The 16,785-nt window shown below is 43.9% G+C and overlaps 1 protein-coding gene across 9 annotated transcripts in view; it reads left to right on the top strand.

Moving 5' to 3' along the window:
• The window catches only part of MACROH2A1 (macroH2A.1 histone), an 80,312-nt gene that overhangs the window by 45,029 nt on the left and 18,498 nt on the right, over positions 1-16,785 (top strand). For 3 of the 9 annotated variants that reach the window (XM_033853194.2, XM_073802546.1, XM_019924457.3), the window contains exon 5: positions 8,246-8,356. In XM_033853194.2, the coding sequence (XP_033709085.1) occupies positions 8,246-8,356 (111 nt within the window). Of the gene's footprint in view, positions 1-8,245; positions 8,357-8,853; positions 10,541-15,803; positions 15,904-16,785 lie in introns of those variants that run through there. The other 6 variants (XM_033853195.2, XM_073802547.1, XM_033853192.2 and 3 more) reach the window with 5 other exon arrangements.

Below are 16,785 nucleotides of genomic sequence, written 5' to 3'. Positions count from 1 at the left end.
TTATCTTTAATATCATTCTTCTAAATTCTTCTCAGGTAGGTTGCCTATCTCCACTTCACTTAGTTTTTGTGGGTTTTTATCTTGTTCCTTTGTCTGGAACATATTTTTCTGCCATCTCATTTTGTCTAACTTTCTGTTTTCGTGTTCTCTTTCTGCTGGCTGCAGGACCGTAGCTCCTCTTGTTTCTGGTGTCTGCCCTCTGGTGGGTGAGGTTGGTCCTGGACTTGTGCAGGCTTCCTGGTGTGAGGGACTGGTGCCTGCCCTCTGGTGGGTGGAGCTGGGTTGAGTTTCTCTGCTGGGCAGGACTGTGTCAATGGGTCTGTTTAGAGGTGGCTGTGAGCTCAGCACAGCTTTAGGCAGCCTGTCTGCTGATGGTGGGGCTGTGTTCCTATCCTACTGGTTGTTGGGCCTGAGGTGTACTAGCACTAGAGCCTGTAGGCTGTTGGGTAGGGCCAGGTCTTGCTGCCAAAATGGTGACATCTGGGAGAGCTCACACCAATCAGTATTCTCTGGGACCTCTGGCACCAGTATCCTTGCCCCTCCACTGAGTCACAGCTGACCCTCGCCTCCTTAGGAGACTCTCCAAGACTCGTAGGTAGGTCCAGCTGAGGCTCATGTGGAGTTACTGCTGTGTTGGGTTCCAGTGTATGTGAAACCTTGTGTGCATCCTCTAAGAGCAGAGTCTCTGTTTCTCCCAGTTATGTAGAGCCCCTGCACTTAAGCTCCATTGGCCTTCAAAGCCAAATGCTCTGATGGTTCCTCCTCCTGATGCCAGACCACCAGACTTGGGAGCCTGACGTGGGGCTCAGAACTCTCACTCCTGTGGGAGAACATCTGTGACATAATTATTTTCCAGTTTGTGGGTAAGCCACCCGCTGGGTATGGGATTCGATGATGTCATGAAAGCGCCCCTCCTACCATCTCGTGGTGGCTTCTTCTTTGTCTTTGAAAATATCTTTTTTGGTAGGCTCTAGTTTTTTTGTCGATGGTTGTTCAGCAGTTACTTGCGATTTTGGTGTTTTCGTGAGAGGAGGTGTGCTTAGGTCCTTCTCTTCTGCTGTCTTGGCTGGGGATCTCTCGCCATTGGAACTTGATTAGGGATTGCATTGGATCTGTAGATTGCTTTGGGTAGTATGGACATTTTAGCAGTATTAATTTTCCCAGTCCTTGAGCATAGAATATCTTTCCATTTATTTGTGTGTTTAATTTCTTTCATCAGTGCCTTACGGTTTTCACCATGCAGGACTTCCTCCTCCTTGGTTAAATATAATCCTTGGTATTTTATTCCTTTTAATGTGGTTGTAAATTGTTTTCTTAATTTCTCTTTATGATAGCTCATTATTAGTGTATGGAAACACCACAGAAATCTGTGTAATGATTTTGTGTCCTACAACTTTACTGAATTCATTTATTCTAACAATTTTTTTGGTGGAGTTTTTAGAGTTTTCTGTGTATAATATGTCATGTTCAAATAGTGACAGTTTTACTTCTTTCTTTCTGATTTGGATGCCATTTCTTTTTCTTGCCTAATTGCTGTGGCTAGAGGAAAAGAGGAAAAATAAATTTTAAAAACCTTCAGACAAGTGAAAATGGAAATATAACTTACCAAAACTTATGACATGCACCAAAAGCAGTTCTAAGAGGCAAATTTATAACAATAAATGCCTACATCAAAAATTTTTTTAAATCTCAAATAAAAAAACATAACCTGAAGGAACTAGAAAAAGAACAAATGAAGCCCAAAGTTGTTAGAAGGAAGGAAATAACAAAGGCCAGAGAAGAAATGAATGAAATAGAGATTAAAAGAACAACAGAAAAGGTAAATGAAACTAACAGATAAACTAAAGATAAGTAATCTTTCCTATTGGTTATTCAGTAACATGTTGTTTAGTCTTCATATATTTGTGATTTTTCCAGTTTCCTTCTTGTAATTGATTTCTATTTTCATACCACTGTGGTCAGAAAAGATACTTGACGTGATTTCTTACATTTATTAGCGCTTGTTTTGTGGCCTATCATGTGGTCTATCCTGGAAAATGTTATATGTGTACTTGAGAGGAATGTGTATCCTGTTGATTTGGGTGGAATATGCTGTGTATATTTTTAAAATCCATCTGGTTTAACATGTCATTTAAGGCCAGTGTTTTCTTACTGATTTTCTGTAAGGAAGATCTGTCCATGGATGAAAGTGGGGTATTAATGTCCCCGGTTATTATTGTGTTGCTGTCTTTTTCTCTTTTAGGTCTGTTAATATTTGCTTTATATATTTATTTGCTCCTGTGTTGGGTGCATAAATATTTACAAATATTATATCCTCTTGTTGGATTGACTCCTTTATGATTATGTAATGACATTCATTGTCATTGCAGTCATTGTTTTTTTTGTTTGTTTTTTTTTTAGCAGTACGCGGGCCTCTCGCTGTTGTGGCCTCTCCCGTTGCGGAGCACAGGCTCCGGACGTGCAGGCTCAGCGGCCATGGCTCACGGGCCCAGCTGCTCCGTGGCATGTGGGATCTTCCCGGGCCGGGGCATGAACTCGTGTCCCCTGCATTGGCAGGCGGACTCTCAACCGCTGCGCCACCAGGGAAGCCCTGCAGTCATTGTTTTAAAGTCTGTTTTGTCTGATATAAGTATAGCTACCTCAGCTTTCTTTTGGTTTTTATTGGCATGGAAAATGTTCTTCCATCCCTTTACTTTCAGTCTGTGTATATCCCTACATCTGAAGCGTGTCTCATGTAGGCAGCATATAGATGGGTGTTGTGTACTTACCCACTCAGTGTCTTTTGATTGGAGAATTCAGTGTGTTTACATTTAAAGTAACTATTGATAGGTATGCACTTATTCCCATTTTGTTAATTGTTTTTTGGCTGTTTTGTATTGGGTTGGCCAAAAGGTTCACTTGGTTTTTTCCATAAGATGGCTCTAGTAGCACTTAGTTGTCTTTAACTTCATTCGAAAAAAATTTTGTTAGATTGTATTGTGACAGCTGTCATATCAGCATGCATTTTATAAAAGACCTCAAAATTGGTGAATTTTTGTGTAGCCTTTTTAATACTGAAGATGGCAGAAAAAACAACATTTTAGGCATATTGTGCTTTATTATTTCAAGAAAGGTAAAAATGCAACTGAAACACAAAAAAAAGATTTGTGCAGTGTATGGAGAAGGTGCTGTGACTAATCAAATGTGTCAAAAGTGGTTTGCGAAGTTTCGTGCTGGAGATTTCTCCCTGGACGAGGCTCCACGGTCGGGTAGACCTGTTGAAGTTGATAGCAATCAAATCGAGACATTAATTGAGAAAAATCAACATTATACCACACTGGAGATACTGGACATACTCAAAACATGCAAATCAAGCATTGAAAATCATTTGCACTAGCTTGGTTATGTTAATCACTTTGATGTTTGGGTTCCACATAAGGTAGGCAAAAAGAAACCTTCTTGACCATATTTCCCCATGTGATTCTCTACTTAAACGTAATGAAAACGTTCCGTTTTGAAAATAAATTGTGATGGTTGATGAAAAGTGGATACTGTATAATAATGTGGAACAGAAGAGATCATGGGGCAAGCGAAATGAACCACCACCAACCCACCAAAGGTCAGTCTTCATCCAGAGAAGATGGTGTTGTGTATATGGTGGGATTGGAAGGGAGTCCTCTACTATGAGCTCCTTCTGGAAAACCAGACGATTAATTCCAGCAAGTACTGCTCCCAGTTAGACCAACTGAAAGTATCACTCCATGAAAAGCATCCAGAATTAGTCATCAGAAAACTCATAATCTTCCATCAGGATAACGCAAGACCGCATGTTTCTTTGATGACTGGGCAAGAACTGTTACAGCTTGGCTGGGAAGTTCTGATTCATCCACCATATTCACCAGACATTGCACCTTCAGATTTCCATTTATTTCAGTCTTTACAAAAATCTCTTAATGGAAAAAATTTCAGTTCCCTGGAAGACTGTAAAAGGCACCTGGAGCAGTTCTTTGCTCAAAAAAGATAAAAAGTTTTGGTAAGATGGAATTATGAAGTTGCCTGAACAATGGCAGAGGGTAGTGGAACAAAAAGTTGAATACGTTGTTCAATAAAGTTCTTGGTGAAAATGAAAAGTGTGTCTTTTATTTTTACTTAAAAACCGAAGGCACTTTTTGGCCAATCCAATAGTTCCTCTGTTCTTTTCTTCTTTTCTTGCTCTCTTCCTTTGTGATTTGATGATTTTCTTTAGTGGTACACTTACATTCCTTTCTCTTTTGTGTATATACTATAGGCTTTTGCTTTGTGTTTATCATGAGGCTTATATATAACAACTTATAACAGTCTATTTAAAATTGATAACACGTTTGATCCCATTCGAAAGCTCTATATTTTCACTCTTCTCTCCATGTTTTATGTTTTTGACATCACATTTTACACCTCTTTATCTTGTGTATAGTCCTTAATTAATTATTGTAGTTACAGTTATTTTTAGTACTTTTGTCTTTTAACCTTTATACTAGCTTTATAAGTGATTAATCTACCACCTTTATATTTACCTTTATCAGTGACAAAGGTACTTGTACTTTTCATATGTTTTCCTGTTACTAATTAGTGCCCTTTCTTTTGAGCTTAAAAGAAGTCCCTTTATTATTTCTTTTAAGGCCAGTTTAGTGGTGATGAACTCCTTTAGCTTTTGCTTGTCTGGAGAACTCTTTCTGTATTCTTCACTTCTGAAGGACAGTTTTGCCCGGTAGAGTATTCTTGGTGGGAAGTTTTTTTTACTCTTAGCATTTAGAAAAATCATGCCACTCCCTTCTGGCCTGCAAAATTTTTGCTGAAAAATCTGCTGATAGTCTTATGGGTTTTGTGTGTGTGTGTCACAGGTTTTCTCTTGCTGTTTTAAAGATTCTCTCCTTGTCTTTAACTTTTGCCACTTTAATTATAATGTGTCTTGGCATGGTTTTGTTTGCGTTCATCTTTTTTGGAACTCTCAGCTTCCTGGCAGGGTTATCTTCCTTTTTATGGCTAAATAATATTCCTGTGTGTGTGTGTGTGTGTGTGTGTGTGTGTGTGTCACATTTTCTTTATTCATTTGTTGATGGGCACTTAGGTTGTTTCCATGTCTGGGCTATTGTAAATAATGCTGCTATGAACATGGGGATGCAGATATCTCTTCAATATAGTGTTTTCATTTCCTTTGGATATATTTCCGGAAGTGGAATTGCTGGAGCACATGGTAGTTCTATTTTTTACTTTTTGAGGAACCTCTATACTGTTTTCCATAGTGGCTGAACCAGTTTACAATGTGGGGCAACAGCTTTAATGCAGGTAACCATATGCAAATGAATCATTGCTGAAAATTATCAGTATTAATTATCACAGGTTAAGCTTTATAACCTGGCTGCATAGGCAGCTGCCGACTTGTATCAGGGGCCCAGGGAGCCTTTCAGGTCCCCTCCTCCCAGTAAAACCAGCTCCAATTCCCAGATGCTTGAAATTCTATCATTTAGGGCTTTCTGACCTCTTCAAATCCAAGTATCCTTGGGCAGAAGCACTAAATATTTATCTACTTAGCAACTGCATTTCATTCCCAAGCATTTACTGAGCACCTCGTGTATGAATGGTGTTCACTGGGTAGAGTAGTGGCTTTAAAACTTTTTTGCTTGCATACTTCCTAAAGCAGTTTTGAAAATCTTCATAGCTCATACATCTAAAATTTGACAGCTAAACTTCTCATAATAAATTTAAATATCTACTACAAAGGGTATAATTTTGATATATAATACATATTGAAATTTAAAAAAAAAACTCTCATCATTTAAATGTATCCAAAGAAATCTACTTACTGTGATGATTTGATATACCACAAAATGCACAAACAAGCTCTTTTTTAACAGTTGGAAAATTTATATAATTTTACTCCTTTGAGCCCTTATTTTCCTTTCACTTGCCCCACAAATTTTTATCCTAATGTAACACTTTTTTTTTTTGCTTGTAGTATGTTAGTGATTTACGCAACAAAAATAATGTACATAAATTTAAATTCATTTTGAAAAATTTTCTTGTGATCATAAAAGCACTAAATATTATGGTTTCCACAGGATTGGATAGTTATCACATTTATTAATAATACACAGTTGATCAAACTGAAATACTTGACACATTTTAATTTTAACTATTAAGGAGGAAGTAAAATTTTTTTGGAACTGTGTCATGTCGTGGAATGCATGGAGATAGTTTTTTCAGTTAACTCAAGTACCCTAAGATAAATGTTGCTCATTGTAAAAATGAGTCATCATCCTATATTTTATTTATAGGTATAAGTGCCTGGGAAATCTTGTTCACAAAAGTAATTAAATGGGACTGGAAAGGATTTTGTTATAGCAACATCGCTCAATCCTCTGAACTCTTTCTGAGTTACATGCCAACAATCACATAGTAATCTGTCATCAATTTGTTTTAATAAATGTTTTATTTTAGAACGGTTTTAGATTTACAGAAGTTACAAAGCCCGTATAGAGAGTTCCTGAATATCCCTCACCCAGTTTCCCTGTTGTTAACATCTTCCATAACCCTGGTACATTCATCACAACTAAGAAACCCCCATTGGTACGTTACTGTTAACCAAACTCCATCAATCTGTTCTTTAATGGTCTATCAGCTGTTAACTCAATTTGGTATTTCTTCAGTTTTGTTGAAAGCACAGAATTAGAAACATCTGACTTGTGAAAGGATTTGTCATCCCGTCTTTGCTTTTCTTATTTCCTGGAAAGTATATCAAAAAGGCTTTACTAAGACTTACCATGTAATTGTTGATTATACCTGTCAAATCTGATACACTTGAAGTGTTAGGAAAACCAAAATAGTGATAATTTTACTATATCTTTGCTAATACCGTGTTTCTTGTTAAAAGGCCTTCTGTCTTAGCATTTATATCAAAATCTTGGAGCATCAAATTTAGCTCATTTAATTAATGGAAAATGTTCCAGGTTAGCCACATAACCTAAATGCCAAAGCAGTCCTTATTGTTAAAGCACCTAGTAAAATTAGACCTTATTTTTCAGTGTAAGTAAAAATATTAATATGTTAATGAATTTGAGTATTAAAAGGGAAAATGGATAGGGCACGGGCCTTGCCCTGAGTTTTCTGTCCAGATCCTTCCTTCAGGAAGCCATGGCCACTTATCATATTTTATATATTTTATAATATTTCTCACCCCGTACTTTGTTGATTTGCTCCCACTGGACCATCCTCAGGAGTACTGTCCTTTTTGATAATAATTGGGGGAAGGAAAAAGTACCTAAACAAAAATTGCTATTGTGCCCACTTTTCTCACTCAACAATATATCTGAATGCAAGAAATCCCCAAATGAGCCAAAATATCCATTTCTAATAGAAGCCTCATCCTTGACAGAAATAAAGACTGAGAAAGACATGTATCCCTACTTGAGGGGTGGTGCTCATATTCACTCGTGGGAACTGGGAGAAATGGTTGTGAAGGGAGACCCAGCATGAAACCTTGATTGCAAGCATAGATCACTCTTGGGGCAGATCCACTTCAGGAAGAAGTACATTAGGCAGCAGAGGATCTGGAAAGTAATCATACCTCTCTACACAACATACCTTTGCAAGGCTCTTGGAAACCCCAGAGGACATATACTTCAGTCTGGACGATGCTGGAAAGAGGCCCAAGAGCCTGCCAAGATCCATGCTCACTGCAGGGGGGTGGGGCATCTCAAGGGGGCAGATAGGCTTACCAACAGCCCCCATATGGATCCTTCTCCAGGGCAGGTCTTAATGAAAGAGGGTTGGAGAGTCTTGCCTCCTGGGCTCGGAGGGTTGGAGGGTGATGATCCTTGGTCTGAGTTTTGGCTCTTTGAGCACTAAGGATCCAGAGCAGTTTGGTTTTTCCCCGCAGACGTGAATACTGTACAGGCATCTAGAAAGTGAAGACCCTGAATTAAGAGACATTTACTTGGTCTAAAGTTATGCAAGTGGTTCTGTTCTAAATTATCACTGTGAAGTTTTACCTTTAGGTAGCTCTTTTTTTAAGATTATAAAGGTGATGAAAATACAGGTTAGCACTCTTTACTCTTGGACTTCAAAATAAGCCTGCAGCCCCCACTTTGAAAAATGCTGAGAACTAGTAGTGGTTTAGTTTCCTGTTTTCTCTTGAGTATTATGGGCATTCACCTGCCTGTTAGAAAAGCCCAGATTCACGTGGTCTCCATCTGTGCAGGCCTCATACTGACTCTTCTGTTTGTGCAAGAAGAAGCAGGGAGAAGTCAGCAAGGCAGCCAGCGCTGACAGCACGACCGAGGGCACACCCGCCGATGGCTTCACTGTGCTCTCCACCAAGAGCCTCTTCCTCGGCCAGAAGGTAGGCAAACGCGGGCCCCGGTCTGCTCGCAGGCCCTGGGACAGGTGGGTGCCTCCACCAGCAGGAAGGCTGACTGAGGACCACTCCTGGCCTCATGGGCTGGAGGAGAGAGTGGGGCCTGGGGCGGCTTTAGGAGAGGACTCAGGGAGGGCTGGACAGGGTGCTGAGGGGAGACTGGCAGGTGGGGAGAGGAGATGGTGGTAAAGAAGAGGGACAGCAGCTCCTGTGGGGGTCGGGACACCCTGGGCTTAGTCTGTGGAAGGAGCTGTGTATATGGGATGACCTGGTCATCCTGTAGTCCTGCCCAGAAAAGCAGCTGGAAGTCAAAACTGGGTCCTAGAAAGGGAAAGATCTAGCAGGCAGCCCAGCTGTTCCGGTGGGCACGGAAGGTGGAACCTTGATCCAGGGGGCGGGATTGTTGCTAGACACACTGTGCCACCTGAGGACTCCTCAAGCCAGTCGTTTGTTTGTTTTAACCGTGGGCAATATGTTTTCAGCCACCCCAGTGATGCCAATTTGCCAGGACGCCATGGTTTTGTAACAAATGATTCACTTTTGTTGAAAATAAAAATGATGCAAAGGCTTTTAAGACCTGAGAATGAGAGTTCATATTTCTCTGTTAACGCCAAAAAAGGGGGTGGAGAGAGAGTGGGAATTACTTTTCTGAATTTTTTTTATCCTACATGTAAAAAAAAATTAAAAGCATGGATTTGAGCTTCCATGTAAATCGCATTCAGTTTGCATGTGGTGAACAACTTGGTTCTGAAGCTGCATCATTTTTAAAACCTCACTGTCAGTTTTCTTTGGCATCTCAGTGACACAGTCCTGCTCACGTCATTGCAAGTGCTCCTTCTCCCCCTCCCTCTTCCTGTCGCTAATTGCACTCAGGCTCCCATGATGCAATTCCTGTGGTGGACTCTGTGTTCCAGCAAATAACCATTACAGTGTACATTTTATAACCATTATCTGTATTTTGTATGCATTTTTCAAAGGAAAAAATAAGCAGCACTATCTGTCATCTTAAGGTCTGGGGCTTTGAAAGTTTTTGTTTAAAATATTTTTTATTTATAAAATTTCAGCTCAGCAGTGAAGGCAACCACCTGGGTTTACTTTCACACCCTTTAACCTGTCCTTTGGGTAATATATTGAAAGTTAATGTGACCTGTCATCCAAATTGCTTTGGTTTGAACTAAAGTGCAAAAAAGCTCTGTGATTTAGGACTAGCTCCAGTGTGCTTCAGATCCCTAATGCTGACGATTAGAGCCAGGACTTGGAAACCTGTTAAGCAGGTAGAACAGTTCAGTGCCTGGGTCCACCCTCTCCCTCACTCCTTCCCATACCCCACTCTCGCGTACCCTGGCCTCTCCCTTCCCTGTGTTCTTCTTGCTCTCTCCTGCTGGTTACCCCAAAGCCAGCATCAAGTCAGAACTCCTCACACCCCCTTGCTGGATTTCCGGAATAGCCATACAAATGTCCATGTACAAATGGAGATGCCCTTCTTGCCCTTCTTGGCCTTGGGATCAGGGCCTCGTCTGCTGCATACGAGCCCTGGAAGGGAAGGGAGGCAACAAAGACTGCAGACACATTGCTAGCTCCTCTGCGACCAAGCAGTGCCGTCTCTCCTCCATTTTGGGTACAGCCTGGTCTCAGGCCTCAGGACCAGGCACCACAGGCAGGAGAGTACCAGAAAGTGCAAATCCAGCTAATACTGACTATACTCCACTCACGGTTGGGGAGGGAGAGTCCAGAAAGCTATAGAGAAGCACTGATACTCTATAGTCATTTACAGGCATGTGTCTAATATTATTTAGGAGATAGAGGAAAATGGAAGATGGAGGCTTGACAGCAAAACTAATGTGGCTTTTTGATATCTTGACTTTTGGAGGGAGAGCCTGAAGGGACTGGTTGAACTGGAGCCCAGTGTAACATGGTCAGCTGTGAGAGAAGGGGCTGAGTGCAGAGCCAGAAAGTACACCTGCCTTCTTTCCCATATCACACAGTCCGGTGTGAGTGGTGAGAACAGAACCCCAAACTACCACAAGGCGGCCCTTTGCTTCCAGCTTAATGACCCAGGACACACGCATCCAGGATGAGCTACCCCCAAATCCAGCCCTGCAGGTGCCCTTTAGCAGAGTAAACTGTGTCTCCCCGAAAGTGGTGTCACAGAATAAAGCATCATCTCAAGTCAGCCTGGGCACCCTGTTAGAAGCTAGTGTCCTAACAGCCCTTTCTGGAACCCTGTGCCCTGCAGCATGAGAGGGAATAAGTATTCATAGTTGAGAGCGTTATTTTGAAGCAGGGCTTTCTGGCCCTTTATAAATAGTTTTTACTGTCAAGTGAAAGTCATGGCATTTAGTGCAAAAGGGGCCAGAGTGGTCAAACTGACACATAGGAATTTTTACACAAAGCACATTTTAAAATGTCATTATTACAGACATTAATTTTGACTTGGATTTTAGGAAGTGTTTCAGAAAGGGTGCTTTACAGTGGTGACTGTATGGTGCTCTGTGTTCTATGAGTCTTACTTTCCACCTGTGACAGTGAAACCAATGCTGGAATAGTGCAAAGCAAGCTGAGGTCAGAAAGGTGATACTGTGCTCGCTACAGCCCTGAAAGGCACGGTTGCTAAGCTACTTGCAGGAGAAGCTGGCCCAGGGCTTAGGAGCCTGGGATCCAATTGTTGTTGATGATAATGTATCTCACATACTGACATCTCAGGAGTAACCGCCCTCATTGCTCTCTGATTTTACCCAGTATTCACACACATTGTTGAATTGTTTTCAAAAGGGAAACAGTGCTGTGAATCTGAATCGACTAAATGTGTTTGCTTTGTGGTTCAGTGGAGATTCTCAGCTTCTTCTCAAGATTTAAAAAGCTTAATGTCCAAAAAAAGTGCTTCCAATGTGTATTTCTATAAATCTGTGTCAGTAGTAGTAAGCGATGTAGGCTTCCTTGGAAGAGTCAGTATTATTAGAAGCAGTTGGGAAAGCAGTGTCAGGAGGGCATGCGTGTGTGCCTCCCCAGCTATCAGGATTGCAGCCACAGCCCTGTGGGCCGCTAGAGGCAGGGGTAGGTACCATGGGTTTTCTTCCTCAGATCCAGACACCCTAGTCCCGGGGGCTGGGGAACAGTAAAGAGAGAGGGAGCTCTTGAAGCAGGAATGAGGAGGAAAGGCCCACCACCCTCTTCCACCCTATGGCTGACGACTGGCTTCTGAGACAGTTTAGGACGCTGATGAAGCCATGCTTCTGGGCCTCCAGCAGTGCGCACAGCTGTCCTTGTCTTTGTGTGGCACATTCTAGCCTGAAACCCACCAGATGCCACCTCCAGGCCTGAGGCCTCTGGGGGAATTCAGGCTGGAGATGCGTGCAGGCTGGCAGCATAGCACAGCGGAAGGAGTCCCTCCACCCCAGAGGCCAGGGCAGGAATGGGCCCTGGAGCAGGCCACAGGGAACACATGGTGATCCATGAGGAAGTGGAAACAGTTCTGTGGAAGACCTCACCTCTCCATCTTCCTTAGTTAAAGTGGACCCTGGGGACAGGAAAAGCGTTGCATTTTATGTGGTGGGCACAGGGAAAGGAGTCTTCCTTGTCCATTGTGAGGGAATGAGAGATACGAACAGGCTAGTCTGGACAGTGACAGGCTAGACTTAACAAGTCACTCAGATAATCTTTAAAAATCACGTTTATTTCCTAAAATTGAATTTCTGATCACATATGTGTAAAAAAAAAAAAAAAAAGGATTGTACTATTTCCCGTAGCCAAGGAGGTCATGTCAAGGCAGCCCAGATGTCCGTCCAGTAGCCCCAAGCCACCGGCTCCTTCCTTATCATGGGCAGGCTGCCTCCCGACCTGCTCTCAGTGGTGGGTGCCGTCCTCCCTTCCAGGATAGCCAGGTTAGCTCTGAGCCACCTCAGGTCCCAGCCAGGCCAAGGGCCCGGTTCCTGAGCTCTGGCCTTTCCGTTAGCTCTGCTTTCGGGGAAGCGGTTTGTTCACTTCATCTTAAAGTTGTGTCTGGATGTTTGACATTCAGTTCCAGCTCTGTTTGTGGGCCTACAGAAACCCGAGCACTGTCTTAGGTATTGGATGGCCCTTGGGCAGGAGGCAGCCTGCACTCTGCCTTCAAGGAGCTTGTAGCCTAACGAGTTCACATCAGGAGTAGACAACAAGGGTTAACTGGGCATAACCCCTCGAGGGGTGACTGGGTACTGTAGACATCAGAGGCTGGCTCCAGTAGAGGCCACTGACATGAGCATCATCAGGTCCCCGTGGTGGAAGAGATCTTGAAGGACACTTAGCTCAGTCCCCTTCCCCCAACCCTGCAGCCAAGTGGGACCCCCCTTCTGCTCTATAACTGGCACTCTCTCCAGTGGCCAGCAATCTTCACAGATACTTTAAATTCACCATTCTGTGGTTTAAAACTTAGTTTTCCATCTTTCCCAATGTTAAGACAAGGAAGTAGTTACCTTGTTCATATTCTGAAATCATTAATGACCCTCTCCCCTCCCAGAAAATCAGACTAAACTTGGGAATTTTCACAGTTTCCCAGAAATCTGATTTCCCAGCCCACAAATACCCCTGCTCTGCCATGTGCTTCAGACAGCTGTGGGCCCCTTTGGCTAAGAGGCCCAGGTGAATTTGACCCTGGGTGGGCTTAGGGGGGCCTGGGACCTCCTAGGACTGGGCATCTATCCTGGGCCCGCCAGGCCTGTTGGTGTGTGTCCTCGGCACAGTGAGATCCTTTTCAGGCATGTGTATACGTGGCCTCTGCTTATCCTTCTCCTGTCCAGGGGAGCTTCTGTTCTTGTTTCATGACCAGATGATCAGATCATTGTTGGCTTCTGCCCCCTGGGCCAGCCTGCCCAAGCCAAGATGATTGCCCATCTGTCTTTCCAAAGTGCCTGAAGCAATTTGTCCTCTCCCCTCCCCATTCCTCTCCCAAACACACAAACACAGACCGCCCCCCTCCCCCAAGCACATGCTTTATAGTCCTCTATAATTGTACATTTTTAATAGCAACACTGTTTTGTGGCTCAGCCCCCCACCCTGAGGACTTCTGCTGAGCCTGGTACCCAGCAGAGCATGATGTGGGTGAGAGTGAACCTGCACTTGGTTAGCTGGGGCTTCTCCATGCTGGTGGCAGGGGCTCCCTGATGTGCAGGATTCAGTGCTTCCAAGAGCGGGGCTGCTTCTGCTCAGAGGGAAGGTGGTAAGCCCTGAGTCAGCTGGGAATTCTGTTTGCAACCGCTCCCTCACTTCAGCAAGGCCACAAAGCCCTGCACTTTGCCCCAGAAAGCCCTAAAGAGCAGGGGGAGTGCTCCCCAGGCAGAGGCAGAGACAGTCTACCAGGGTCTCCCCGGCTAGTTGAATCAGAGCCCATGGCAGGAGCTGATTTTCCGGTGAGACATTTCTGAATACAAATCCAGAAGTGTGTATACAATTAGAAAAAAATATTATGAAGTTTAAAGATTTAAACATGTATGGTTTTTAAACAAACAAAAAAGGAATCTCCTAGATGTCTTTAAAGTGTATTCATTCATAACACCAAGTGAAGTGTTCTTTTCCCTTTTTTCTCCTTTCCCTTCCTCCCCCAACAATCTCCTGCTGCTTCACACAGTGTAGGTTTTTATTTTTGGTGGGGAGCAGGGAGTACTGGCTTAATTTGAGTTTTTATAAACAGCATTTGCTTGAAGTCATATGCAGTACTTACATGATATCATAATCAAACCCTTCACCCTTGTCCTGAACCCTAAACCTTCACTTGCCTTACTCTGAAACCCCGACCCCCCCCGCCATTGTGTGCCCATCCACACCCCTTCCCCCTGAACCAACACCATTAGCACCCTCTCCCTGATGCTGTCTCTTCTGTGCCTCTGTCCTGGCACCAGGACCTGTGCTCTGAGAGCTTCACTGTGTGAGGGCACCCCAGTGGGCTTCCTTCAGCTTCAGGAATGCCAGTGGCTGGCCCCTAATTACCCTGCAGTGCTGGGAACCACACCCCAGAAAGTCCAAGTGGAGAGAGCTTGTACCTCTTCTCTCTTCGAGCCCTAACTAAAAATGAGGCGTACCACACTGTGGCAGGGCCTAGCCAGAGTCCTTCCCCCGGCCATAAGACCAAATTCATTTCCACAACTTTCAGTCTAAGCAGGTCCCTTTTTTGAGAATCTGCTGATTGCATCTGGGAATCAGAAATGTGGGTTTATATTTCTACTGCTTATCGCACATCAGGTTTTTTGTTTGGTTTTGTTTTCAACAAAATGTTTGGCCCCAGAAATTCAGGGACTTGGAGCTCAGTTGCCAAGAGCTTCCCAGCTGAGTGTCTGCACACGGCCCTCTCCTGGGAGTGAGCGCCTGGACTAAGCGCCTGCCCTGCTGGGCCCTGAGGGTGCGGTCAGCTCCCCAGGCCGGGACTGCAGTTGGTCTTGGTCATCCGCTCCTCTGGGCATTGCTCTCTGCTGCATCTGGTAGGAACGTCTGTCACTGAAGAACAGCCATCTTCCCTGAGAGAGTGTGAGTGCTGAGCTGCAGGCGCTTGGACCTAAGAACAGGAAGGGGATCCTGGGCCAGCTAATTCCCCCTGCCCTCTGACAGCCAGTCTAGAACTTAGGATTCCTCTCAAACTGAGGGTTGCCATGGCACCAGAGTAACAGTGGGGAGGGAGGACATTCAGCGGTTCTTTACAAAGGCTCAGGTGGTAGGGTACTCCTAAAACTCACTAAAGAAAATGCTCTACCCCTTGGGCCTCAGAGTAGCCTCACCAACAACGTGAACAGTTTAAAAGACACACTATCTTGCTGGAGAACTGCTGTGTCTCTTCCTGGGTTTGGCCAGAACTTCAGTATTACGTGACTAACAGGCACGTAAATTAGATGTTACTAAATAACAGGCCATTCTTGCTTCTCACCACCCCTGAGCAGGGCACAGGAGCCAGCCAGCTAGTAGTCACGGTGATGGGGACAGCCTCAAAGACCCATGACCACTTGGAAGAGAATGGTAGAGCTACGAGGGGTTTGCCCAAACCAGCTAGGACTTCTGCACCATCCCAGTGCTCAAAGAAGGGGACGGTCACATATACCACCCCACCCTACCCCAGCAACGAGTACTTGACTCTGGGTCCTGAGAGCTGCTGTACTTGGGCCCCCAGATCACAAGTTCTTTTCAAGGGAAGTGGATCCACCAGCCTGATGTGGCTTATGCCTCCCTTTGGCCCCAGGCATCACCAGGCAAACACGTTCTGGACCCTCAGCCTAGCTTGCTTCTTTTTAGCATCCCGAGTGGCATTTGAGTCTTTCGTTTGACACGGATTCAGTTTAGCCAGTGACTCCCTCTTCCCCTTTGTGCCCAGTGCACCTGGAGTGTCCACTGCCCTTCATCTGTATCCCAAGGCTCACGTCTCTGTGACTTCCCAGCTGTCCTGTTATTTCCCACCTCATGCTTTTCTTTTCAGCTGAACCTTATTCACAGTGAAATCAGTAATTTAGCCGGCTTTGAGGTGGAGGCCATAATCAATCCTACCAATGCTGACATTGACCTTAAAGATGACCTAGGTAATTGGGGATGGGGTTTGGCACCATCAGCTGTCAGTTGAAAAGTTATGGAACCCAGAATTTTGGCTCTTCATCTTCTCAAACTTCAGATGCTCAAACCAAATTCCCAAAAGCAAGATTAATGTTTGAGGGTAGACATTGAATGTCTACTTACTTCAAGCCATTCCAAATGGGAATGATCTGATTATGTCTTATTAAGCCCGATTGGCTGCTTTCTCCTTGATTATAAATATATTGCCATCTAAATTCTCTTCCATAATGATCACACTGACTGCTGGTTACTCGGGGGGGGGTTTTTAAAACTGTGTTTTTTTTGTTTTTTTTTGTTTTTTTAAGAACTGAAAAATCTCAGGTAACTACAAAATGATAGTTTCTCCATTTAAGCCTTAATTAGAAATGACAAAGCATGAAAACACTTGAGAAGGGAGACAATTAAGCTGCATCAGTATACTATTAAGTTGTCTTTAATCCACCAGCAAATTGATTTCCCCCAAATTTACCACCTACTGTCACTTCGACTTCTTCTACAACTGAAAACAGTATATGACTGAGTGCCACCTTCATGAATTACTTGGCTCGTGTATGATATTAAAAAGAAGGGCAATACCTCTTTCTGAGTGAGTTCTTCCAGAGGAAAACTGCCCCAGAGCCATGGCATCTCCCTGCACAGGAGGGTGGACGGTTCAGGGCAAGCTGAGGGCTACCCCTCAGGTGTCCCACTCTGTGGCCTCACCTTTACAGAGAAGAACTGTCAGCTTAGGGCACAGTGAAGGCTCCTGTTTCCTTAGCTGTGAGCCTTGCAGGGGCAACAGGCTAGCAGGTTCCCACCAAGGCAGCCTTATGCCTGATGCTGACTTAGGTATGTTTTTTGTATCTTTAGTT

This window comes from Tursiops truncatus, chromosome 3 (genome assembly GCF_011762595.2).
Source record: "Tursiops truncatus isolate mTurTru1 chromosome 3, mTurTru1.mat.Y, whole genome shotgun sequence".
In the NCBI taxonomy this organism is placed as follows: domain Eukaryota; kingdom Metazoa; phylum Chordata; class Mammalia; order Artiodactyla; family Delphinidae; genus Tursiops; species Tursiops truncatus.
This window is presented reverse-complemented; position numbering and strand designations above follow the sequence as displayed.